General features: G+C 41.4%; 1 protein-coding gene across 2 annotated transcripts in view; it reads right to left on the reverse strand.

Annotated features, from left to right (window-relative positions):
* Positions 1 to 206: 206 nt before the first annotated feature.
* Positions 207 to 27,551, reverse strand: part of PANX1 (pannexin 1) — a 30,024-nt gene continuing 2,679 nt past the window's right edge. The window contains exons 1-5 of one of the 2 annotated variants that reach the window (XM_068930483.1): positions 23,809 to 25,722; positions 18,479 to 18,618; positions 6,913 to 7,136; positions 5,274 to 5,935; positions 207 to 3,001 (exon numbers count right to left, since the gene is read on the reverse strand). In XM_068930483.1, the coding sequence (XP_068786584.1) occupies positions 2,916 to 3,001; positions 5,274 to 5,935; positions 6,913 to 7,136; positions 18,479 to 18,618; positions 23,809 to 23,815 (1,119 nt within the window). In that variant the 5' untranslated portion in view covers positions 23,816 to 25,722 and the 3' untranslated portion in view covers positions 207 to 2,915. Of the gene's footprint in view, positions 3,002 to 5,273; positions 5,936 to 6,912; positions 7,137 to 18,478; positions 18,619 to 23,808; positions 25,723 to 27,551 lie in introns of those variants that run through there. The other variant, XM_068930482.1, reaches the window with a different exon arrangement.

The raw sequence follows: 27,551 nt of genomic DNA on the forward strand, positions 1-27,551 counted from the left end.
GTGACACTTGTAAAGGTTAAGCAAATTTTGAACTGAAATTGTCAGAGCAAAATGAATTATGAGAACTAAAATTAAACAAACACAATTATAACTATTGTCCGAAGAGTTCGCTCAGGTTTCAGCATCAGACTGTATGTATTGTACTAAGGCTTTTCGGAGGGCAGCATGGGATTGTCACTGGAACCTTCAGTCACTTACTTACACTGTTGTAGTTTACAAAATTGATTTTATTTATAAATAACCAAGAAAAAAATCAGCACACAGTTTACTGAGCACTTTAGAAGACAACAAGAGATTCACTGCAGTAAGTCACATTTTTAAATACAAACAGGGAATTAGTAAAGGTAATGTCCACATCCAACATGAAACACAAACATGTCACTTTCAGGAGCTTCAAGTTTCAAAGACTAAGAACTCATTACTTATATCAAACAGTTCAAACACAACCACATCACAAAATCTTAGTATTGCAATATTGCAATGCTGCTCCTGCTCCTTTTACAGAACATGCAATGCACAATGTGAAGATAACCAAGTAAGTTTCACTTCAGAACAACAGCATGTGTTTGTCTGTACTGGAATCACCAGTCAGTGGTAAACACGATCAGATAGTACAGGGAAGGGAGGCTTGCTTTCTTTTAAAAGTATTTGCATACTTCTCTCTCCAAAACACAAAGACCTATCACAGTACAATCACATTAGAGAGCTTTATGGAAGCTACCCCGTGAGATTGGGCCACTATTAAGCCTCATCAGCTATTAAGGGGAACTGTGTGGCTAGGCCTGGCTATATAGATTCATGTTAGATTACATGTTCATGGCCACAATAAACCAAGCTAGAGAAATGCATTTCCATTACTCACACGTAAAGGCCTACCAGCAACACATCATCACAGCTAGACAGAAATGATCTAAAAAAAGTCAGAGCGGTAGTAGGTTTGCTGGGAGAAGTATACAGGAAAACGTAGGAGTTCAGTCCACCACTGTCTGACATAAGCGCTGTTTCTGGCTGGTAATGCAACAGATATTAGGACTGCAACCATGCTACTGTCGTATGAAAAGAGGTAGCATAATATTATGACTTTACACACTTTCTATTAAATAAGGCTTATCTTAGCTGAAAGTCATCTAATAGCCAAGGGATTCTTATAATGCTAGCACAATGTATATTATGGCAGCACTTAGGGATCCACCTGTTTAAGAGCAGCTGCCAAATTCAAGTAGGTGCATTATCTCCTTGAAATCTGTTACAGCACATAAAGATCAACAGTTCTGTGCAAAAGTTCTGCTGGTTACTTCTATCTTCCCTCATTCTCAGTAATATTGAGAATGCTAACCTTTTAAGAACAAAACAGTGGATGACACAGATGGAGTGGAAAATGGAAAGTTTACCTAGCTATAAAAGATGCACTACTTTGTCTAAAGAGACAGCTTGGAAGAGGTAGCCAAGACATTTCAATTACAGTATCATAGAGATTACGGAAAAAACAGTCACCATATAACATTTGTGAAGGATACACATAGCCATTCTGGTGATTAAACCCCCATCCTCTCAACCTTGTATCTAAAATTCATGACAAAGATCATTTTAATGTTCATTGAAAGTAGAGGTCTTGGAAGGTGGGGAGAATACATCAACGCTGAATGCTGCTCTCCATAAACAGCACAATAACAAAACTAAACTAGGACAGTTTTTCAACTTACAAGTACTCCTTCTTTTGTTTGTCCCACTTCAGCATCTTATCTTTAAAATTAAGTCACAGGGTGCCTGGGAAGAACAACCTTTCATCATATTTACATTTCCCTCCCTTTGGCTACAGGGTGCTTAGCTCTGCCGAGACACTCGAGTGCTACTATGATTCAAATAAATCTTCTCAGGTGTATTTTGGAAGACAGCACAATTAATGTTGTGTTTGATGCTACAAACATTAAAACAAGTTCCACACTTACAAACCTTAAAAAGCAATTTCTACAAACCATTACAAAAATGGAACAAATGTCACTGATCTTCCATCTAATCTCCAGGAAGGATTTGTTAATCATTAAGAACAAATCAACTGAGAAATAGAAATTAACAGAACTTCAGCTTATATGCCATCAATTTTGTAAAACCCGTGTTAAGACATTATTTTTCTTTTATGAATACACAGAAAGTTCAAAATCTCTAGAATCTGCACTACTCCTTTATACTAAGACTGTGTGTAGTTTATTCCATCAGTGCCAAGGAAGTAATCTAACACTTCACTGTGGAGATGACTAATCAAGACATCTCCACTAATCTAGGTGAATCAGATTTCTCCCTTGCTGTTATTACAAAAAAAGCTGAACACAGCAACCTTTACCTTTCCTGTGAAGAGGCAGTCAGTATTCCAGTGGCCAGCCACCAACTGATATACGGATGAACAGAACTAATATTAAAAAAGTTAACTTTCATAGGGCAGAGAGCTCCCCAAATGCCACATGTAAACATCAGAACTGAGATGGCTGCCTCCCTTGGTTCCCCCCTTACCCAGATTGGATATTTTGCCTTCCTGAATTCATGGGACCAGTTAAATACTTTCAGTATGGAATCCCATATAACCAACAGAGAGACATTTCTCAGTGCAATGTCACCATCTCTTTTCGGTATCTGATGGCAGCTTTAAATGCATTCAGTGCACTCCATCTATTACCCATAATAGAGATTTTTTTGTTCTTGTTGTTTTTTAATAAATAATGAGTCTCTAAAATGGTTTTTCAGGTCCAAAATTGATGATTATTATATAACAAGTAGTCTGCAAACCAGTTTGGCCTCTGAAAAATTGTCAGGACATCAAGACAGTTGCATTCAGAACAACATCTTGTGTCCAATGCAGTGAAGGCAGAGGAGAAGCCCTCTTGTTACACAAAGCTCCGGCCTGCTGCAATTGGAAGGCATCAGCATGAAGAATCTATAAGTCTTTGGCGAAGCCTTTTATCTTCTCTTGGACTCGTGTTGCCACTTGCATCATGGTCTGTCAGAACTAAACAGAAAAATCAAGTCATTTGACACATTCTCCTTTACAAAGGAACTGCAACAAAGACAGCACCACAACACCAGCTATTCTGTTGCACATTGGAGTTACTGTGTGTGTCTTTCTGCACCAGAGCGGCAAAATGCCACATCTGCAGAATAGCTTCGTCTTCTTTTTAGTACCGCTGCATTCCATGTTAGCCCAGGACTGGCGGTGGGAGCTCAGAGGCTAAAGCAGTGCCTTGTCATCCCAGCCAAGACCCTGAGCAGCACCTCCAAAATCATGTGCAGTGCTAGGCCTGCTCTCCCACTAGCATTGCATAGACCAAGGCAGCTGCCTCCAGCTGTCCCAGTGCAGTCAGGATGGGGTACCCAGTGACCAGGAAGCCCTGCAGCCTTTCCTGCCCTTATGGTATGCAGTCAGCCTCTACCGCTGCTTTGTTACCATGGTCATTTCTTAAAACTTACTAATATAACTAGCAACAGAGGAAAAGACAGTCAATGGGAGAAGCTTTGCTGATGGGAAGTCCATAACAGGACCCTGTCAGAGTGAAAGGTATGTGCCAGCTAGAGCTGGCCAGGAAATGGCAGCTGCTTTCTCTAAGAGACTTTAACAGAGCTGAAGAAGAAAATCATGATTTTCTTTTGCTCTGCAGAAAAAGGAACTAAAGCCTTTGAACTGTCTTTGTGAAATGAAAACAGTCTCAAAAGCTCTGTTTTTGATAAAAGTAAGTCAGATTTCCTATTAGCCTCTTCAGCTCAATGAGCAGAGACCTCTACCTTGGGGCCTTAAATCTTCCTACTAAAATCCATCCACCTGTATTTTGAAAAATGACACATTTAAAAGGAGAACTGTTTTCTGACAGAAGTACTCCAACCTGCTCTACTAGAACTGGCTGCCAGAAGTGCTTCTTCTACATAGTGTAAAATAATTCTGAGAGTCTGTTCCAAATCCCCCTGTTGGCAAATTTACTTCTCCCGCTCCAAACCTCAGCCTACCAGAACTACTTGACGGAAATGCAGAGGAACTATCATCCTTTGGAAGACGCTCCTTTGTATTAAGCACAGGGCACAGTCAGTGGCAGAGAAAGTAGATTTCAGTTTTTCCTACCTTTGAAACAGTCCTTTAACTTGCCCTCAACATTGGCACTAGCCTACCCAGGTCAGCTGCTAAATATTTTAGAGCACCTTCACTTCTAGAAGTGAAGGACTTTATGAGGGTGGAAGCACGCAGGGTCTGAACTCCTCGATTCAGAGAATGCAGGGACTGGTATCCTGACTCTTGTGTAGGGACAGCTATGACAGTGGCCATGTTTACATCAAATGGGAAGGAAGCTTCTTCATCTCTTTATGCCTCTATCTGGAGGTTAGGCTTCTCTTCTATAACTCTGCACGTGACCAAGAAACTATGATCACATTTACGATGCGCCACATCCACAAAATCTAACACCAAGTCTCATATAACAGTGATTGCTCAAATCCAACCATGTCTGCAAAACTGATGTTCCCATTCAAAGAACAGGTGCCCTAATCCAGATGATTTTCATCTCAGATGATTTTGGCAAAAATCACTTTACAGTCAGCCTTCCTTTCTCTCTGCTTAAGGAGGAACAAGAGTACGTTTTGAGGTCCCAGTTCCATTTCCCATCTTCTGTCCTTTTCTGTTCCCCCACTAGCAGCATTTCTGGCTACTTCTATGTTAACCTAAGATTTCTGCTGTTCCACACTCATCACAAGGCTCTTTTTTTTTTTTCTTTTTGCCAGTCTGTATGAAAAGCAGAGGCAGCCGTTACTAATCTTTCAAACTAATCTCTAAAAAATGATGTCCTGAAGCCACTAACTTTCTCACTTGCATTGGTCTTCAAGTGCAACCTACTATAGAACAATTTAGTGCTCTTCTACTGTGGAGGTAGTTGTAAGGACTACAAGTTCAGAGCACTGAAGCCTCTTGCTCTTAGAACAGAGATGTCAGCAAGGACCACCACCAACCTAACATACATTTCAGCATCCGGCTTGTGACTTGCAGCACCGCAATCTTTCTGTATGTAAATGAAGTTATAGCAGTTACATCACAGACAGAATTACAAGGTCTAAGCAGATCCATTTTCTTACAGAAGACGTTAAAATACTTTTGATAGGAATACGTATCTCGTTGATATCTGCTTTGTTTTGTTTTAACGGGTTTTGTGTTAATGGATTCCTTATCTCTCTATACTAGCAGGCTTGGACGGGTTTTTCCTTTTCTTTTTTTTCTTTTTTAAAGAAAAAACAGGTCACCTTACCTTGTAGCTCTGTTGTGTCTTTTTCTAGCTCTTCTACACTTTTTTCTTCAGGCTTCTCCGGCAATGGCTTCCCATCTACAGTATCTGTCTTAATAGTACCAAGGTTTTTCAAAAGTTGCATGACATCAAACTTCTCAGAAACTGCAATGTTCTCCAGCACTTTGAGGCATTTAAATGATTTAAGTTCACTTACATTTTCCTCAAGAAAGAGGAGGTAAAGGCTTAAGTCATCAAAACATTTTGACTTAACTTTCAGAACATCAAAAGTTGGCAGGATTTCATACACTTTAAGAATACCTGAATTCCATCGGAAGGGAACAAACATTGCATAGACAACCAGAGGCATCACTAGAAGATAGACTATCAAGTTAATGTAGCTAAGTACCTTGAAGACGCCAACAGCAATAAGTTTGCATTGAACCTTTTCTGGAACAGTTGTGTCATTCTTTAAGATTCCAGTTTTGATAGTGCAGAGAAACTCATCACTCAAAGAGGAGAGGCTAATGTAATAGCCCAGATAGAGGCATGCAATGAAAATAATGACTAGGGTCAGTAAACGACAGATAATATATTTGATTATTAGACACTTGGAAGTCTTCTTTGTCTTCAGGTATTGCTCCACAATTGGGTATTTGAAGTGGCTTTCAGATATTTCCCACAAACTGAAAGACAGGAAAAAAAAAAAAAAACAGATACTGCAACATTCTCACCTACCTTAAATTTCAAATAAACCAAATACTCTAAAAGAGACACAAGTATGGATTCTCTTTTACTGTGACAAATCAAGGGTAGTTTTACTGAAGCCAATGGAAAAATAACAGAATAAAGCAGATACATGAAGAATATTGATAATTTAATACAGAAAAGCCACTTACAAGCCAAATGAGAGCACCAGAAGAGGTGAAACATTAGAAGGTAGAAACAAAATATTTCCCCTTCATCAAGAAAATCTTTTTGTTCTTTTCAAATACAGAATAGGTATAATATGCAAATCCAAGAGGAAAAGCAGCCTTCCCAAGCACTTGTTAGGTTAACATATATTAAAGAACAGATCTCTTAACTCCCTATGTTATTGTTCCTACCCCCACATTCAAAGAGAAACAGGTACTCTGACCTGGGATAAAGCAGAAGCTGGATCTGGTTAGAATAGTGCATTGATTTGATCAGAGAAGGGTTTTTTTGTTTGTTCGTTTGGGTGTTTTTGTTGTTTTTGCTTTTTGCTGTTTTTTGTTTTAAACAGAAGCTTTGCAGACCTGATAAGGGACGAGAAGACTAGTAATAAACTGTACATCACGAGGTGTGAGAAACTGCCAAGAACACTGATAAATGACGACTACAGCCATTGGTGTTTCCTTACAGTGTGGTAGGTAAAACGAATTAACACCTGCTACAACAAAAGAAATCAGGACAACTCAGCTTAGTAATCTGAAAAACTAATCAAATGTTTTGGTCTTTTTTGAGAAAATAAAGTTGTAAGTTCCAACTCCAAGTGCACACTAATGTTTTCAGATATGTCTTTTAAATTGGTTTTAAAAACGTACATTCACATCTTTGCAACACATTTCTATGAGAATGCAAACGTTACATTCGTTAAGGACTTAAGAAAATGTGCAAAGAAAGCCAAGCCTCAACATCTTACCTCTGCGTCAAGTTTTCATTAACACTTGGAACCAAGTCAGCAGGGTCCTTGGGGTCTGCACAACAAATGCTATTAGCAGCCTTGATTGCCCTGTTATAGGCTTTGTCAAGTTCTTCCATAATAAATTTCAGGTCTGAAGAAAGGTGTGGTGCTGCAGTGAAGCGCCAGAACAAACATGGTAGATACAACAGGATAGCAACCAGCAGAAGGATGTATGGGAAAAACTAGAAGGGAGAAAAATATTAGATTAGGTTCCACCTCTGTATAGATAGGTCAGTCAGCTACATCAGTCTCTATAAGCCTATACAATTCCCTATGATTTTCTTTAAATGCTTTTATTAAAGAACATTTTTGTGGTTACCAGAGACATGAAGGGATGCTAATTTGGCTAGCCTGTAATTAAGTCCAGTTTTACAAAGTAAGCTCACTTGACTGAAATCCAGCATGAGTTCCTAAGGAATTTTAAATTAATTGTGATGATCAAATTTCAGCTAGTTTCCACAGAATCACAGAACAATTGAGGTTGGAAGGGACCTCTGGAGATCATCCAGTCCAACCCCCCTGCTAAAGCGGGGTCCTCTAGAGCATATTTCCCAGGATCACATCCAGACGGGTTTTGAATATCTCCAGGGAAGCAGACTCCCACAGCCTCTCTGGGCAACCTGTTCCAATGCTCTGTCACCCTCACAGTGAAGAAGTTTTTCCTCGTGTTCAGATGGAACTGCCTGTGTTTCAGTTTCTGCCCATTGCCTCTTGTTCTGTCCTGTTTTAATGCATCTTTACCTCAATTTATAGCCACACACATGCACATTCATTGAGAAAGCCCATGAAGAATTTCAGAGGAAACTTAGGATGAAACCATTAGTCAGTGCAAGCAGGACAGTTTCACTTACATCAGTGGATCTACAGACATTTCACAAGATGAGAATCTCACCCTAATATTAGTGTGTTAACTTGTATTTGATTAATCAAGAGAGTTTTAGTTTTGCAGATGCACAAAATAAATAATTTCATGTTACTAAACACCTTATCCAGGAAAGCTGCTTCTAATAGCATCTATCTATCATTAAAGCAAATTCCTATGTTATTATTAATATTAGGAATGCATATGAAGTATTAACAGAAAGCAAAACTGCACCCAGCGACTGGAGACCATAATATGAAACCTCACTCAGGATGTTCACTTCCTATGCATAGCAGTCACTCTGGGAGTTAGTTGTTTGTGACACGCGGTCGGACAAAGCCATGAAAAACATTAAATAGCCACAGAAAGCAGAGAATGCTGTTTTTAAAGGCCAGTTTTGCTTGCAACCCTCCTTATATATTCATAATTCCACTCCTTCCGTTCAGTTTTATCACAGTTGAACCCTGGCCAAAATTGCTACTTCAGTCTCTAAGTCCTCAGGAAAAAACTTCAGGAAACGCTCACCTTTAAAAATGAAAGAGAAATCCTGTAGGGATGGGCTAACTCAGTAACAAGTTTGTTTCAAAAAGCTAGTTACGTTAACGAAGCAGGGTTGACTGCAGTTATAGCATACAACCCACTAGAGGTGACTCTTCCTCACCATCAGGGAACTAGAATTTACCCCGTACTGCTGTATTACAGCCATAGTCTCGAGGGACTGAGCTCTCAGGTCAGGGATCTAGGGGATTCCTTCTAGTTCCTTCCTGGATTGACATGTCCAATACTCCCACTGAATTCTCACTATTTTTCCTTCTGCACCATGACACCACACTCACATTGTGCTGTCTCTGGGTTACATTCCTTCCTCTGCCTCTCCACCGAATAGGTTGTGTATAGTCACCATCTGGAGTTTCTTCCCTCCAGAGCTCCGGCCTGCGCCAGGAGCCAAGACAGCACGCTTGAGGCACTGCTCTTCTCTTTGAAATGCTAATTGCTTCTAAACAAACTGAGCAAGCTCATTCTCTTGAAATCGCGTCCCTCCTCAGTGGCCAGCTCTCCTAGCTCTCAGCTCCACTTGCCATCAACCTCCAAACCATCAGCCTGTGGAAGCTACACTGAGCTTGGCCCTCACTACTTTCTCTCTTCCCTCTTTGCACAAAGCAGGAGATATCCTCAGATCATCTGCTTTTCTCCAGATCTATCACTTCATCTATCACAGATGTAAAGCTGTGGTACGCCCCACGTGTTTCTTTTCTTTCCTCAGCTCAAACCCAAAAGCTCAAGAATCTGCCCTTCTTATTTATATTGCGGACAACGCCACTGGGCTTCTCAGGTCAAAGTCCAGATGCTTTAGTCAGCCCTAACCTTTAGGGTCTCATAGCCAGGCTCTTTCAATCCTCCAAATTCTGTATTATCTAGAACAGAATCTCTCCTGTCTATGAACACAGCTTAAACTTAACTAAGCTCCACAATCTAGATTGCTGCAGCATCTTTCTCATGGGTCTTAGCAAATGCAAGCTTGCTGAACATTGCTGCAAAGGCTCTTTGATTTCACTTACTTTCACTGTAATATACCTCTTAACATCCCTCCACTGGTGCCAGGAGGGGACAGAAACAACATACCTAATTTAGTAAGGAATGGCCAGCACATCCTACATTGGTTTAGAAATTTCCCTCCACCACTCATTCATTTGAAATCTTACCAGCATCAGAGCCTTCTGATCTCTTTTTCTGACCCTCAAAATTATTTGATTAATAACTTTTCAAAGGTATTAATTAAAAAATCTTATGCCTTAAAATCTTTGCCCTGAGGCCTACGATACAGTCAGCAAGAGGGAAGGTAGTTGATACCCTGAAGTCATTGCCTAAAGCCTCCACTGTTCCTCTACTCATCTTTTCCTTTATATCTACAGAAAGATTCGGGGGGCACGTTCTGCACTTGGGTTGCACAGTGGCATCAACCCTGCTGCGCTGCCCCAGGCCTTCTCCAGGTTCACCAGCCTCCCCTGCCTTGTCGCAGATCCTTCATGTAGAGCCAGCCTCTGTCCTCTCCCTGACTCTTTCCCACTGTCTCTTCACCCAAAAGCATCATATTACGGGGGCAAAGGTGCATTTGCCATGCACTTAGTGGGTCTCCCCGCACAAGGCTCTCATCACTCCCAAAGCTACAGATTATGACAGCATGAGAAAAAAACCTGCAGCTGTGTCTTAACAGTCTTGAAGCCAGAAGGAGCAGCATGACCACTGGTTCAGTTCTCTTTGTTTGGAAACAAAAGTCTGCATTTGTCAGGCCTTCCACAGCATTTGAATTTTGACTCCATCCTTCTCAGATTCTGGCTTGTTTAAAAATAAAAGATACACTTGTTCTATTTGTTAACAGTAGTCTTAGATGACTGGCAAATTGTTTTGAATCTTTAAAATGTAAGGCCTTGAACCAGCAGGCAGAAGTAAAAATGCAAAGTCATTGGAGATGAGTCAGATTTCAGAGCAAAAGACTTGGATTATCCAGCTCATCTGACTAAATTTTACAGTCACGCACAATGACTTCTCATTTTAAGAAAAGGACTCTGTGGTACTCATGCAAGGATCAGCATGCGAAATTTGCCTTTCTTTCATGGTTAATATATTTACTTCTGAGGCACTGAATACACAAATGAGAAGTGCTACTCCAGTCCTGGACAGCTTGTAGTATTTAGATTAAACAGGGCATGTCACTGATCTCAAGAACTATAAACTCAAGGATATGGCAGAGCAAGCTATTGCCCTAAAAGTAAAACTCAGTTTTTCCTTTGCTGTCTAGTTATAAAGTTCCTTTTCAACAGCAAGTTCACAACGTTGGATTTAAGGTGACAAATGAAATTGAATAACTGAAGAAAGGCCCTCTAAAAGCAGGTTAAAACAGATACGTTAGAACAAATAAAATAAAATGATCTTTTATGGTACAAAATTCTCTTTTCTGAACTTCATTAGTGAAAGTGCATTGAGGGCTATCAACGTCATGCACAAGCTTTGGTGCCCTGACTCTTTCCTCATTTCCACCCAGCTGCAAGGAGAAAAGGAAAGGACAGAGTAGGGGCCAAGGAGTTCAGCACTCAAAAACAGAGCAGGGCTTCAGCTACATTATTCCAAGTTTCTCAAAGGTGCCAGGCATAGATGCTGTGTGATTGTTGCTAAGCACGAGAGACAAAACGGGTAGCACATGCTCCAGGCACCCAGTCCAGTTCCCCTACATGTTCTCTGCTAAGCTAGTGGAAGCTAAAGACGATAGAAGCAGGTTCCCTCCTTGCACATCACCTGGCCAGACAGCACATGGAGTCAGGCAGCAAGCTCCCAAGGAGGCAGAGAGGAGGAGGTTAGACAACTGCACCTGATTCTATGCTAACTTCACACATCTTTGAGCTCTGCGTGCTTTAGAGGCCACGGCCAAACTTCTCTGGGAAGCCAGACGCACCTCACACCTGAGCAGGATATATCTGACAACTCACTCTCACGGACTGCTGAAGACCATGTTGACCTGTGTTAATAGGGCCCTGAATCAAACTCTCATGTAAACAGAAATCCGTACAAGGAAGGGTAGCAAACAAGGATCCATCCTCCCTCCTGGCTGAAGAAGTGTGCGCCCAACATTACTGCTCTAGAACAAATAACCAACACAAATACTGTAAAATTAGTGTCTTTGTATCATGCGGCTGTGGTCTGAAAGTAACACATCCCACAGGCTAGTCAAAGATGAAAAGAGCACCAGATCTGTCATGGGCTATTTGGTAACTTGCAGCTCCCACACTCCAAACCCTGGAAGATACATCAAAATGCTAACACTTCACAGATGTGTGCTGTTTTCTTACGTCATTGACCATAACTCTGTCAAGCAGTTTTAAATCAACACTACCTACTATGAACCGAGAAGAAAAATAACCATTAAGTATGGAGTCTGAGCTCCGGAAATCTCATAAATGTTTAACACGCTTAACTGTTTTGAAGTCATGAGTCTTTATTCAATTGCCTACATTTGCTCCTCTCTTGAAAATTACTTGCACAAACTGAATGCATATTTTCCAAAACAACTCTGCCTTACTAGAATCTGTGACCATCTGCATTCAGATAAATACTCAGAATGCCACAAACTGTCTTCACTACATTTCAGTACCCAATGAAACATGCACAGTCTTTCACACATATGGTGCTAGCACTACAAATATCTAAATGAATTCCTAATATTCTCATGACATGATTTTAGTCCCCTTTTATTCAGAGGCTAGGGAAATAAGCTGTCCAGCATAATTTTTGCCATCCGCAAAAGGTCAGAACATAATGCACCTGAACAGCTGGAGGTTAATACACACCAATATACTACTAGTTACAGACTTAGAAGTAGCAGTGATTAGCCAGGCGCACTACAGGCAAGCTGCACAGGGATGTGGGGAGAGCCCAACACATCTAACACACACAGTCACAGATATTTACAGGAGAGAAAACAGAATTATCCCCAGGCTGTAAAGAAGCTGGAAAGCTAAAAATCCTAGGCTCTCTTTAAGTTCTAAGGCCTCCTTTCTCTTACCCTAAAAACATCCTTCTAAGTTTCTAGAGGTTGACCTGACTTTCTTGAAAATACCTGTTTCAGTCCTTTCAACTTAAGTTTTCAGAAACCAGTTGAATGCACAACCAAAACGAATGCCCAGGTATAGAAGGAAAGTGTTTCAGTAATATACTTGTACATGCAGATAAAACATTGGAATCACATAATTGTCCTTTAGAGATGTGTTGGCACCACACTCTATTGAAGAAAAGAAAAAGCAGACTAAACCCCAAAACAGTTACATAACATTCCCAGTTCAACTGCACTAAGATCCAGTAAATACATAGGAAATAAATTAAAAGAGTATTTTTAAAACTTCTTCATAAGCTAAAATATGTTTGTCATCCAAAGAAAATATAGCTAAAATAAAAATAAGGCAGCTGCCAGACACCCAGCAAAAGTTTCTGTAAATGGCAGTATGACCTAAAATGCATTTTCAAGGAGCAAATCTACACAGAGCTTGCCAAGATCTGGAGACGGCTCGTAGAAGATGAGATCAGCTTTAGTGGCATTCACAAAACAACAGCTACAGCATCTTCAGTCATATTTACTCTGGGCACACACTACTAAAATGCCTGCAAGCATTCAGACTTCCACCAGACTCGAAAGAGGTAAAACACTAACTTCAAGTACAATAACTCAAGGTTGTTAAACTGCACTCACAAGTCTGAATTAGTGTCTTGAGAAAACAAGAAAGAAACATTACTCATTTGAGATCAAATATTTCTCATAAAAACTAAGATTACGATGAAATGTCAGCTTCAACAGTTCCATATTTTTACACTCCATCGAGAAGAGCCTAAGCACAGGAATCCCCTTCCCTCCCCAGCCCCATCCCCACCACCAAAACAGGCTAACAACAACAACATGTTTCTGGATGCAAAGTTATTAAGTTCCCTCTGAACACAATCATATTCCTGGTAGAGTCAATGGGAGACTTCTCATTGGTTTTCAGGACAAAAATATGAATTAAAAATGACTCATAATTCTAAAGGTTGCCATGTGGCTGAGATATTACCCTGGCTCCAGATCTGAAACTGAATCTCAAGGCATTTCAACGTACATGGCTTTTTCCTATCCCATCTGTTCCTTATTTATCTTCTGTTTTGATACAATCTAACACACTGTTTTTCTCCAGCTTCAGTTAGCAAGAATAATGATGTGACTAAACTAGTTTTAACACTGCATTCTCAAAGAATGGTTTATAAACGCATCTACATTCAGGGGTTTTTTGCACTGACAGCCCTTAATCCTCCTGGGTGGGGCTTTACAGGCAAAAGATGAAGAGTCCTCAGACAACTGTGACGATTGAAGAGTCCTCAGACAACTGTGACGATGGTTGAACAGTGAGTAACAAGAACCAGGTAACAACTGTGATTATAGTTATGCCAACAACATAATAAAGAACCTCACTTTTTATGTGTATTTACAGATAAGCAAGTCAGAGAACAACCCACAGGTCCACAGGGTGTCTCAGTTTTAATACAAAAGCATGAAGATTTTGAACAAGGTAAGTCTAATTTCACACATGCAAAGACTTCAGAATGATTCTTTGTATTGCAATGCTCTGAGCAGGTCCCACCACATTTGCCCTGCACTTTCCAGAGTTCTAAGCCAAGGTGACTGGCTTTTTCTTGCTGTGCTACAACATGTAGAAATCTTACTCCTGTCAGTTAGGCATAGGAAGCATTTTTCTTCATTTCACATTGGTACTGATCCCCTTCTTCTGAAGACTTGCTCCCTCCTTTTACCCCAGCTTTTCTTCTTCCTCCTTGATTCTCTTTAATTAATAGTAGACTAGAGAATAGAGTAACTCAAAAACCCTAGAAGTCTTATGATTCTAGGCACCCCTATTCTAGCAATCCAGGTTTGAGGGCTAGGGAGAGGTTGTCACTAAATATCCTGTTGCGCCCCTGCCCCCAACTAGATTGCTTGCCATCATGTCTAGAGGCTATCAAGAAGCAATAAGATGATGTTCTGTGTTCTCCTTTGCACATCTGTACAATTTTCTCTGTGCACTACACTTTATAAAGACCTTCTCTTCTATTGCACTGCAAGTACCGGCGACTCACAGTGGGAGAGCAACTTGTTTCTATTTAAGTGAAGAATCAAGCCGAGTTTTGTCAAAATAAACTGTCAGATGGAGCACTGATCTTTAGAGGCAAGAAGCAAGCAATGAGAACAGAGGGAGCAAATACTCAACTCTTCCATCTCATATCAGCATTGCCTGCTTTTCTTTACAACCTATCTTTAGAAGTTAATATCTCAGTTCTATACTTCACACAGATACAAGTAACCTCTTGAGGGAGTTCAAGTCTGAATGGAAACCCTCAGAAGAAAATAGCGACATCAGAGGAAGCATGACTCCTCACCAGGCTCAGTTTCATCAGTGACAGGCCTGAAGATGAGTCTTTTCAGAGGACTCAACCACATGAGCATTTTGACATCTTTTTAGCTGACAAGGAGGAGGAAATCTTCTTAAACTATGATTATAGGCAGTACATACCATACTCCCTTATTATCCATCTACAAATAGAGTATTTCTTGAGTCATGCATTTGAGTACACAACTTATTTTCCTTTCTGTTAAGGGTTATTCAATATTAAGAGCTATCTCAGGATCACTGAAAATTTCAAATATCCTGTTCTCCAAGGAACAACAGTGCTTAAAGAGGCTCCTCTAAGAGCGCACAGACTACTAGAGAGTCAGGTTACTCAGAAAATTGCAGAAAATTGTTCCTCTTCTCCACTGCAAAACAAGTTTTCAAAATGATAAATTGGTTTGGGAGAGACCTCCCAAGGCAGGACTGATAGGAGGTAAAGGTGCCCAAACCTTTGGAGACTGTCTCAGAATTGAAGCATACATGTCACTGATTAAAAAAACTAAAAATCCCAGAGAAAATTTGTATTCTGAAATAGGATGGAAATGGGAAAATTTCAGTTTTTCTTACAATGTGGCCTGGTTTGGATAATCCTTCAAAGCAACTAGATACCTAGAAGAAAAGCAGGACAAGTTGCTGCAAGTTGGCTTATTCATCCAGAGACAAAAAGCTGCATGGTTTTGCTTCAATGCTATCCTGCTTTGAGAGTATCCTATCCTGTCCTAGGACACCAGTCTTTGACAGAGCACAGAGAGCATGCCACTAGTAAATCCATTCATTTCAATGAGGAACTGGGGCCTCCAACCTCAATCCTCCCAAAAAGCAATGTAATAACTCCTTAACCACTTGTCATGGAGCCTTCCAGCATGCCAATATAGTGAGATGCTAAGTGAATCAGAGTGTTAAAAAGAACCTGAGATGCTTTGCAAATGACTGCACTGCTGCCCAGAACACAGGAAGAAAACCTGAAGTGTTTCTCCAAGAAAACCTGGACCTACCGATCCCTGCAGTCCCTTTATTTGCATCCCTGTCCCTGTACTCCAGGGAAAAGCCTTCTCTTATCTGAGCTAAGGAAGGCTCCCTTCCCTCATTAACATCACTGTGCTCCCACAAAGGCTCTGCACATTTTAAAAATCATTTTCTAGCCAAGGTCTGCAGAACAATGAGCTTCGACATATTCTGCAGTACACTGCATGCACCAGGAAACAACTACAGCTCTGTTTTCCTGCGAAAGCAATGAGCCCTCATCCTAAGTCAAGTAGCAGGTGCAGCCAGCAGCTGCTGGCCCTGGATTCAAAGAACAGCCAAATACCTCAAGATAGCGTAGTGGGCACTGAAGGCCAGCATTAAGAGCTGTAACACTGCTTGTTCCCTGGAAACTTGTTAAGCATGAGAGCTGATGAACAAGTAAAAGGATATTTATTAATACTTGTTAGAAAAGGGAGCTAATTTAGCTCTCGCCCAGCTTAGCACTAGTAGATGAAGCCTGCAGACAACAGAAGTGAATTGTGAATGAACTCAAAAGACATTGCTCAGGGTGCAACTGCAAAACCAGCTACAACCAGCCCTCAAAGACACAGAACAGAATGGAGAGAGGAAATGGTTAATCTCCGGACAAGATAAGGCACTGTGAAACGGGAACATAGCAACCATCCTGGGATGTAGACATGAATCAATGAAAAGGAAAGAGACCACTGACTCAGTAAAGGAGATTGGAAGAGACTGTCACTGGCAGGCAGGGAGATAAGCCTGTAAGGAGTATAATTATCCCAGAATTTCTTTGTTCGGGGTCCCTGCCCAGAGGCACCGAGCTCGAGCTGTTAACTTTGTTGTACTGTCATTTAAATAAATAATTAATTTCACTGCTAGACGTAGGTGGGACTCTGCTGCTCGGAAACCTAGGGTCGAATTCTTTCCATAACAGTTTGGCAACCCAGATGGCACTCAAACCCACAATCCCCATTGGAAGGGTAGGTGGCTAAGCATGGATTTAGGAAGTTAGCACTAGGCACCCAGACTCAGTCACACTTCTGACTCAGCTGTTCAGACATATTTCTTGCAGCCAGTCTGCAAAGTATTCAAAAGGAAACATGACATACCATTAAGCTACCACAGAGGAACTAAGGAAATAGGGGCCTATCAATCAATTCCTGAGATAGCACCAATCAGCAAATTAATGTGGGTTGTATCATAAAAATATGATTACTTAAGCTACTTGTCATGGCTAGCAAATTAAGAGATTTACAGTTGCAATTGTCAACTATCAATAGATGACTATAGAATAAAATTTAACAAAAATAAATTAGGTAACAGCAAGTCTCTCCCTCAAGAGAAAGATCAATGCACATCCAGGGCTGCAGATGGAGTTTCCACCTATGCAAGCCACTGTGAGATGTCCCACCAGCCTTGGCTGGTCTTTGTAGAAGGTCTCAGTGAGGTGAATTGGAGCAGTGATTGAACAAAGCAGAGTTTAGCCTAGAAAACAAGTCTTTAATATTCACAAAACAAAATACCTTTGTATCAAGGCCACGTGCAGACCTAAATGGAGAAGGCAGCAATAAACTCTTTAATAGTTAGCGATCTGAGTTAGCAGATGAATAGGAGACAGCTCTGAATAGTCTTTCAGAGGAGATACAACCAGCTCACTGGATAATGAAAGCTGAGATATGCAATGTGCTAGGAAAGCCCAGAAATACAGGTACTGCAGGTCCCAGACCTGAGCTACTTCTGCACCAGGTCCACCACTGCTCTCCATTGCCAGTGGGGTTATTTACTGGGGCACAAAGCTGCTGGGTCTGGGAGCAGCACACCTCCAAGCAGTCCTGAAGTAATAAGAGGGCTGGGGAAGGCGGCACACAGCCCCCCCCAAATTTGCAGGGCTCCCACAGCATTTGTTAGCTCAGTATCAGCACGGCCGAAGCAGGGCTACGCTGCTTCTCGAGGGGAGTGAGCTCCCCGCGCTGGCATGGCATCCAGTCAGAGCTTGCAACTGCTGTCAAAGCTCAACTAAATGCTCAAGTATCTTAGTACCCAGCACACCCATAAAACAGGCCCCTTACTGTGTGTTCAGTTTGATGCTGCTTTTACTTACAGCAGAGAGAGCCAACTCATAGTTTGCCAGGAAACAGTCTGAGGAAGCTCAGAAGAGCACACGGAACACAGGGGTTAAATGCATTACTACCAGTGGTGTAGTGCATCTGTCCCAAAATGCCCATAGCTGCAGCATCAGTATATGAACGCATCTGCCATGAGTCCAATTCTCCCCAGGCACAACCAGCTAAGTGTCATGCAATAAAAATACTAAATGCTCTTACTATCTTATTGCTCTCTTATGCTCTTACTATCTTAAGTAAGGTTTTGATTAAGTCAGTTGCTGTGGCTTTTGTCTTATTTCATGATTTTAAAATAGCTCCTGACTAAAGTCAGGTCAGGCACCCAGCTCCAGGGTAACACATCAACATTAACATTACTCTTGTGTCAGATAACTGGTGATGTTTGTTATTATACCATGACAGATTCTTTATTTAAAAGCAGAAAATATCTTTCTGTCCTACTCTGTTTGGAAACAAGGGAAAGAAAGCATCTTCTCTAAAAATAAAGTCAATTCACAGCCAGGGATTATAGCAGAGGAGGAATGAGAAAGGTAAGGCAAAGGCAAGCTTTTACACTTGGCCAATTTTTCCAAGAGAAAGAGATCTGTACATACTTTATGAAGCCACAGGGGAATGTTTTCTAAGTTGTTCTGGGACGGTTGCTTTTGCTGCACAGCTGCCCAGCAATAGGAGTCCACGTAAGCAGCTTGTCTCCAGGAAAAGGAGCTTGGTGCAAAACAGCTTATCTGAGCACCTGAAAAACAAAGCAAAAGTTATCACATACTTGGAAGATTAAAAAAAAAAAATCAAATTTAGAAAGAAAAGCTCATGCTTGGGATGTAGTGTTATCCGAAGCTATTGCATTAGGTTATAGAACAAAACACGGCAGTTCTGCAGAGTGCAGTCACACAGTTTTCACAGAACTGCATCCAAAGGGTTACACTCCCACACGGATTCTCTGCCATCTGGCAAGGGTTAAGCCGATACTGTACCTTTCTCCAAAGACGGGACATTAGAAGCATTTGTTTTCTATGCCTTTTTTTTTTTTTTTTGGTAAGTATTTTGGGAATGTAACCTCCAAGATGCGACTCCCTCCCTTGCATTTGACTCAGGTTGGCCAAAGGGGAAACAACAGATATAAAGTGTGATCAGGTAAGGCTGATTTCCTGAGGAAACGGCTACCATGATGCTCATATCAACAGCTGTATTTCTCACATGCATAACCTACAGTTTATCCATTTAGCAAAACAAGACTGCAAATGCTGTTCCCACAGTCCAGCAGTCCTTGCAGTAACACAAGGACAAGCTTATCCCGGGGTGCTGCTGCCTGTTCAGCCTCTGAGACTCTGCACAAGTTACGAGTTATATAGGGATTTCCAGCAGGAAATTTTGGCAGAGCAATACTGGCCTCCAGGCTCTCCCAAAGGGCCCTGGACCTCTCTTTACCAGCGCAGGGATGTGCTGTGCCCAGCGCTCAGACGTACCCCAGCCGTCCCCAAGGCACTCCCTGCACCTCTCCAGCTGCTCCAGAGCTTCAAATTAAGACCAAGGCACAGAGGATAGCAAGAAGCAGCTGTTTAGCCAGCCTCACCCCTGGAGTCCAATCCTGATCTAACCAGCTACAGTCACCAATTAAGTTTTGCCACAGCATAGCTTGGTGAGGAAGAGGACTATTATTTGATGTAGATATCAGTAGCTTCTTAGATGAGAGCTAATAAAACAGGACCAATGTTTTTGTTTTCCTTTTTGAAGCATTGATATTGAGGTTGATAATGAAAGTTTCTAGTAGGCTTCCCTAGGTCCTGAAACAGGATAGCTGCTTCATCAAATAACCGTTCAAAGTGGAAATAGCTCTTCCAAGCACAGCCTCCAACATCTCCCACCCAGGAAGTGCTCTGCATCCCTGCTGGAAAGACTCGCAGGGGAGGGAAGAACAGTTAATTGCGCAGTAACTAAGATTCTCTGTGAGCAAGTCTATCATTTGTCAGCATTATTTAATTATTTCCAGATAATTTTATTGCATTTACTTATGCCTTTAAAAAAAAAAAAAAAAAGCTTTGAAAACACAAACATCAAAAGAGCTACAGGAGAGATTATTTGCTCTTTTTTTCCTTAATACACTCATCAGAAAAGTTAGCCCTAGAAGACAGGTGCACTTTACAACAATAAATATTTTATATAAGATTGCTTCTTTTTTGTGCTTACTTTCTGGTTCAGCTTTGAGAGAATAAGAATGTATTTTATAAGAGGGGCCAACCGTATTAACACTGTAACTTCTGTTGCCATTTTACAATGTAGCATAGTCGAGGAGCATTAGGAATAAAAGCCTTCCTTTATGAGTCACTATTACAATTATTTCCAAGGCTGTAGAGTCATAAGGACATGGTTTGAATTGTCACAAGCCCCCCCTTATGGCAAACAAGCTACTATTTATCAAAAGAGAGCTCACATGATTTAACAAAGTTGGCACAACACCAGCAGTTTCACTTTCTCCAAGAGAGAAGCTGCAAGGGTTTCTACTTTCCAGAGAATTTCCATCTGTGGAAGAAATCTGTGGAAGCTCTAGAAAGACACTGCAGAAAATAAGCAACCAGTCTAAGTGTCTCTGCTCTCTGCTGGATAGGGCCCATTTATGCTCTGCTCTCATTTTTTAACAAAACCCCTGTTACTGACGCTAGGCTGTGTCTGAAGTAGTACATAAATGACTCTTTCAAGGGCAAGCAAGATGAGCGTTCAGAAGCGTGCTTTGTCCTATTCACATCTGTATCATCTGTAAAGGAAATACACTCAAAGTGCTCATTCTAGTCCATGCGTGGGAAACCACTGAAAGCAATCAAGTGTTTACATTAGTAATGAAAAAGCCAGACAGCCTCCCTCTCCAAAAAGTTATAAGCACAACTTCATATCAGACTAATTATAGCAGTCCCAGTGGTGCAATGGAGCAGTGAACACAGCTCTTCATTTTCAGAGAGTTTCAGCAGGGACTTCAGGAACCTTTGGGAACTTGACTTGGGAGCTGAGCAGAAAGAGACAGACCTCACTAGAGCTGGGGACACTCTGGATCTTGCACTGGTTTTTAATTAATTCATTGTAGAACTGGTTGTAAATACTTGCTAATGTAAATTGTAACTTTGCACTAGCAGTGGTATGTTAGGACTTAAATGGAGAGGACGTTTTTGTGCAAAATCTGGAGAACACAGAAAAATGCAGCTGAAAATGGTTACAGTTTTCCATCTTTTCTTCCTCTCTACCTTCTGAAGGAGTAATATCAATAAATCTATGCAGACAATTTAGTCTATGTTTGGATAGTCTGGAGGATGTGGTAAAAAAAAAAAAGAAGAAAAGCTGTAATCTTTACTGTAGAACTTAGGCAAAGGGCCAAATTGCTGTCAAGGAATCACTATATGTATAAATACATATGTAAATATATACGCCCACACATACACACACATATGCGGAGCTAGTTTATGGAAAGTTAATAGTCCTCTGCTATCAAAGAAACAGCCTTCCTGACTTGGCGATGTGAAGCCGTTCCCAGTCCTTTGCTTCCACAAGTAACAGAAAGGCAAAAAAATCCTAGCAGCCAAGCCCATAACGACGGCAGGGAGATACAATACACAGAGGGAAGGATGAGGAATAATAAACGACTGCATTTATTAAGCAGCTGCCTCGGCTGATTTTGTGATTACACTTGGCAACATATCCTTTTTTAATCGTTCTCTAGAAGTAATTTTCTCAGTGCTTGTGATAGGAGAGTCCTTTCCTACTGCACTCGGCACTCGGTTACTCTGCAGGTCCTCTGCAGCACTTTAAAACCCAGCACAAGCCTACTTACAGGTGCACGTCTCACCTCTGTGCTCAGATAACACCTTTTCACCCACCATGTCTAAGTTCTGCAAGCTCATTTGGGATGGTTCAATCATCAGGCGCCTGAGAGAAGATGTCCCAGTTGTGCCTGGGATTTCTTAGAGTTAAAAATGCAAGCAGTAAGCCTGCCCTGGCTCCTCTTTCACAAACAGAGGTGGAAATTTTGCTGTAGATGCTCGAAGAGCAGGATCTGAGTCCCTTCCAAGGTTCCCACCCGACTGCACTTGCTGATGCTTTCCAAAAAAGAAACTTTCTTCCCTCCTAGAATCACAAGGAAAAGTTCAGGTCTGAAGGAGACGGTTCCAGGATGGTATCACACTGCTTTGCTGCTGTGGGAAGGGGCGATGAGCAGAGGCCCAGCGTCCCCTGGCTGCTGCGCAGTCTGCTCTGGCACTGATGGGAGCCCCTGGGCTACTCCTTACCAGAGGGTTGAAGCCCAGCCTACCGGGCAGGTATCCTCCCTGCTCCCTGCTGAGGCATCTAATTAAAGCACTGCAACGGAGTATTCTAAGAATTGATATTAGTCATATGCTGAACCACTACTGAGCCAGGATCAGGAGGTTTGTATCTGACAGGATTAAACCTTCAGTAAATAGTTATTTGCTTTCTAATACACTGCAATCATTGGAAAAAGATTTGCATAGGCTTGGAGGACAATCTCGCCATTAATTACTTCTATAATTTTACACTAGGCAAAATGAACTAGCCACAACACCCAAATACCTGATTTTATCTAGCAAGAATTATCCACTTTATCAGCCACTAAAGAGAAACCCAAAACAAGAAAATCAAGCCACTTATACACAATGTACAGACTGCTAGAAACCATACAAAGCACATGCCCCACCCCAACATTAAAACCTATGAAAAACGTGAAAAAGATGTCCTGATGCATGCCAAAGACAAAACAAGTCTGTGTGTGAGTGTCTGTGTGCGTGTGTGTGTGTGCGTGCGCACACTCACGCACGTGCGTGCACATGGGCACCGGGAACAGACCAGAAGGAATGATCTTATTACATTTATAGATGCTCCTTATGGACTAAGCCAGCAAGCTGGGTAAAATAAAATAGATATTAAGCATAAGAAGGGAAGTATGGAGGAAGACAAATGGGTACATAAGTGAAAAGAACCTGTTCATTGAAGTTTACTTTGGCAAGGGAGTAGCAGCAGAAGGTAGAAGTTCAGCTAATGCAGTATTTAAGGAAGTCAGAGGAGCTATCAGGTATTTTTCCCTTTCCATGGGGATGTCAGTTATTGCTCAAAGAGGTCTCAAAAATGGGAAAACAACTAGGTATTTATGAAGCATGCCTATAAAAGCACAGATTTTTTTGAATCATAGAAAACAAAACAAAACAAAAAACTTGTATTTCTCTGTGAATAAAATTCCCACCGAGGAGATTAAAACAAAAAATTTTCTCACCAACAGCTGAAACTGTTCACCCAAAGACAATGTATCCTTTGACATTTAAGTAAATGTTTTTAAAAATTTGTCCTAGCTGCCTGGACAGGCCCGCTCTGATGACTGTAACTCCTGCTATTCACTGAACCCTCTTTAAGTGCTAAAGAGCAGCACAACTCCCACCCTGTTCTCTGAACAGCAACACCACTCAGTAGTACTTTCATCAAAAAAGTCAACATTTACATTTCTTGTAATGATTTTAATAGCTATAATGGGAAAATGTAAAGGTTCTCCTCCTGTTACCCTATGATAAAACACGTAACTGGCCAGTTTTGCAGTAGATGAACAGTGCATTTCATTCCAGGGCTAAGATTTTACAGTTTATACAGTAAAAGGAGAAGAAAAAAGAAGAAGAATCAGTAAATACTTGGAATGTCGACAGTGACTCTAGCTTGTTCTGAAGTGTTTCTCTGGACTGGTGGTTTTGAATCCTGGGCCCACAGCCCACTTCTGAAGAGGCCTATAAGGGGGATTAACTGGGGGCGGAAGCCAAAGTCTGTGCCTGGGAGCATAAGGTTGCTATGCAGCAGTCTGCACCTCCAAAGGAAGATGCATAGGAGTTCACAGATTGAGAGAGATTAAAAACCACGGCTCTAGCCAGGTGGTGCTCACACAGACCTGTCATTGATGCTCCAGTTCCAAATCACCCTCTTGAACTAAATGCAAGATGGACGAGTCTCTACCATTAGCATATAGACCGCTTCAGCAGCTCTTGGAAACATTTTTCAAGCTCACAGCCAGCAGCTACCACAGTAATAGTCTTTGGCCTAATTGTGTCCGATTTAATTTTAGCCCCTAGCTTTACGGAAGTCACAAGATAGGATTTCTCAAAAGCCTCCCCAGTGACTTTTGCATGTGAAGACAGAAGCACACCACTGGGGAGGGCCAGTGAGGGAGTAGCAGCAGAGGAAAGAAGCCTAATCCAAAAGTTAAGACTATTTCTTGGTATATTTGTCACAATTTAGTCCTACAATTTATTTTTCCTTCCTACAGATTTGAACAGCTGCTCTATAGATTTGATCTGGCTGCTGTGGGTTGGTCTGTGGCCAGACACTTCCTAACCAGTCCTCCTGCTACAAGTGATGAGCAAATACACATTCATGATGATCACACCCAAGTTTCTTGGGTCTCTTTTCTTAATGCATGACAGTTTCAGGGTCCTGGGAAGGTTTGCAAGGTCATTCATTGCATTATAAAATAAACATGGGTGCGAAAACAAGAGGGCTTAATTAAGACTAGCAATGTATGAGCCATATACAACCACAGTCCAGAACTGAAAACGCTAGTATCCGTCACAGGAGATTCCCTTCTGCCTTCTCCCACATCTTTCCTTCCTCCTTGTCTCCTCTTCCCAGTTATCAGCTCCCAAGGTAAGCCTTAGTTAATGTGCTTTGCACGTTCTGCTCACTGGCACAGCCTCATGGCACTGCAGTCTGCTGTACACAGAAATTCAGATGAGAGAATTTGGTGACAAGCAGCCACCGGCCATCAGCACATAGGTACAGTCTCTAATTCCTTTCTTACGGGGAAAGATGCAAATATCTGATGTTGTTGTTGATACTGTACACCTACTTTGCTTTCAGCTGCAACCCAAGCTAGCTGTGGATATTTTTCCTAGAACTAACTTGAAAATAGTCCTCCACCAAAATTAAGCAGCTTGTTTCAATTTCTCTCCGCCCAACTCCTCCTATCTGCTCAGGGCTTCAGTTGTTTTCCTGCAAGAAGGTCAGGATTGTCTGCTTTTATTTTTCCAGCTGCACGGCTCAGCCCTCCTGCTGCGCTCAGCTCGCTCCTATTCGGGCAGGAGTGTCGCAGCAGCCTTCTGAGACAGACAGGGCCAACGCTGAGCAAAAACTGAGGTCAGCCACTGGTCTAACGCTCGAGATGAGAAAGCTGAAGTCTGCATCTCTGGCAGCACCTGTCTTCCTCACCACTCGTGCGACAGCCGGCAACGACAGACACCACCTCCTGCTGCCCAGCTCAGCCGAGCTTCGACAACCACATCCTTGCCTGAAACATTTAGCTCTTCAGAGTCCTCTGCTCTTTTATACACAGAGATATTCCTGGCAGACACATCGACCGTGGCAGGGTTTGCAGATTTCTCCCTCACCTTCTGCATACAATTAAAGGATGACACAAAGCCATAAGGTCAGATGCTAAGCAGCAGCACTAAGCATGATTTCAACCACCCGGCCCATGGCAGAGAAGCTTCTGCTTTCACGGTATGTGCAGGGATCCTCTGACTGCAGGGGCAAAGGTACAGACTGCGAAACAGCATTTCTATGCCATACAACTAAAAACGGATATCCTGTAGCCTGCTACTGTAACAGACAGTGCCTCCATAAGAAATGTCTGTGTTTTCAGCTGACTTGTTTACACTAAGAAAGCTTATCATATAATATACACAAACAGTTTAAAAAATGGAATAACAGCCATATCTCAGAGCTACGCCTAATAAAAACATAATCATATAACAGCGACACAGATAAACTATTGATTTTCATAAGGCTGAGTGGGCCCACATCTTTATTTTATGTTTTTTTCTTCTATAAGAGGGATAGGTAGGTGATTTAGCCATATTTATGTAACTTACTGTTTACAGGGCTGTTACTGTAGTACCTGACCACCTGAAGTGTCCCAAAGAACTCCTAAATAATAAAAGAAAATAACATATAGAATGTAAGGAAATATAACACTCTTCAAACCCTCATGTTCCTATTTTTTTTTCCATTTTGAAGTTCCCAGTGTAAAAATATATAAAACAAGGACTAGAAGTGAAGAGATAACAGGTGAAGGATTTCAAGCCTTCTCTTTATCCAGTGCATGGAGTAGCAAAGCTTCCGAGGGCAGGCAGAAAACAATCGCAACTAAACCATATCCGAAAAAAATCTTAAAAGCCTGACCAACCTGCAGCTGATCATGGTTTTCTAAAATTTACCTAAGAATAAATTTCTATTGTTTCTCCTCCTCTCGCAGACACTGCAAGCCTGCTGACTCCAGGGAGTTTCTGCAGGACTTACCATGGCAGAGCCTAAGCACAGAAGATGCGTTTTCCATGCCTCCGGCAGAAAAACCTCTGCGTTTAGTAAACATGTTAATACCTAATCATTATGCACAATTAACAGCAACCACACGTAGAGTGAAAATTGCCGTTATCTAACACTATGCTACAACAAAATACTAAAAGGGAATGGAAAGTGAAGTTGATGGCAGCATCCAGCTGCAGCTGCCAATATAACGTAGGTGGGAAGAACGCAATTATCCCTACACAAATAGGATCTGAGTACTCATTTTTGGAAAGCACATACACTTTCTTTACCTAGAGGCAGGGATATTTTCATGTTGTGACTCATACATTGCTTTCACAACTACTTCTGATTTTCAGTTGCTCTTCTTCAAACCTAAAATAGACCCTAACATTTTCTCTCAGTTTAGCAGTCCTGAACTTTTTCAAAGCATAATTACATAACAAAGTGTCTGAAACAAATACCTATTTTCCTCCACCATCGCTTACAGAATGATGCTCATCCAGCAACCAAACCCTTCGCCATCCCCCCAAGAGCCTTAAAGAAAATAGTTGTGTTAACTCATTTAAGCAGCCTGCCTGCTAAGCAATAAATACTGCGTGGGAAAAAGGAGATAGCTGTCCAATAGCAACACAGTTGATATAGTATCACTTTCTACATAGAAACCACGTGGTGCAGTTTCACCTCACACTGGGACCTTGCACCACACAGCCGTTCTTCTATTTTTCAAAAAGCTCGTTTTAAACACCAGTTTTTTTCTTACAGGCTCTCAGAATTACAAGCAAAAAGTAACACATGGCATATTCCTGACACGCAAGATTTAGTGTCCATTTGATTTGTTGCTTTAAGGGTGTATTGTAGGCTCCGATTCAATTTGAATTATTTTAATACTGAAGGATATAATATATACTGTACACTGAGGACCAAATGCCTGATTAGTGAAGATGAGAATTGAACTAATTAGAAAGAAATAAATATTTAAGATACCCTTTACCAAACTCTGCAATGTAACTATAAGTTGGAACTTCATGTGGGGAAGGAAAACGAGAAAAAATCTGCAGAGTTGCACAAAAGAGGACTGAAACGCAGCCACTGTTTCAGACTGAGGTGGCTTCTGCCACCATGAGAGAGCTTTCAGAGGGGAAGCAGAGGAAGAAGAACCGATAGGTCCATACCCCAGCTAGCAAACCTGCTGTGTCTACCTGCACAGCCCCATAAAATAAAAGCCCTCTTTCGCATTGTTTCAAGAGGAAGAAACAGGACAGATCAGTAGTAGATCTAAAACTGAAAGCAGCAAGGTATATTGCAGAAATACTTGTGCAACCATTCAGTCTC

Source organism: Struthio camelus, chromosome 1 (assembly GCF_040807025.1).
Source record: "Struthio camelus isolate bStrCam1 chromosome 1, bStrCam1.hap1, whole genome shotgun sequence".
In the NCBI taxonomy this organism is placed as follows: domain Eukaryota; kingdom Metazoa; phylum Chordata; class Aves; order Struthioniformes; family Struthionidae; genus Struthio; species Struthio camelus.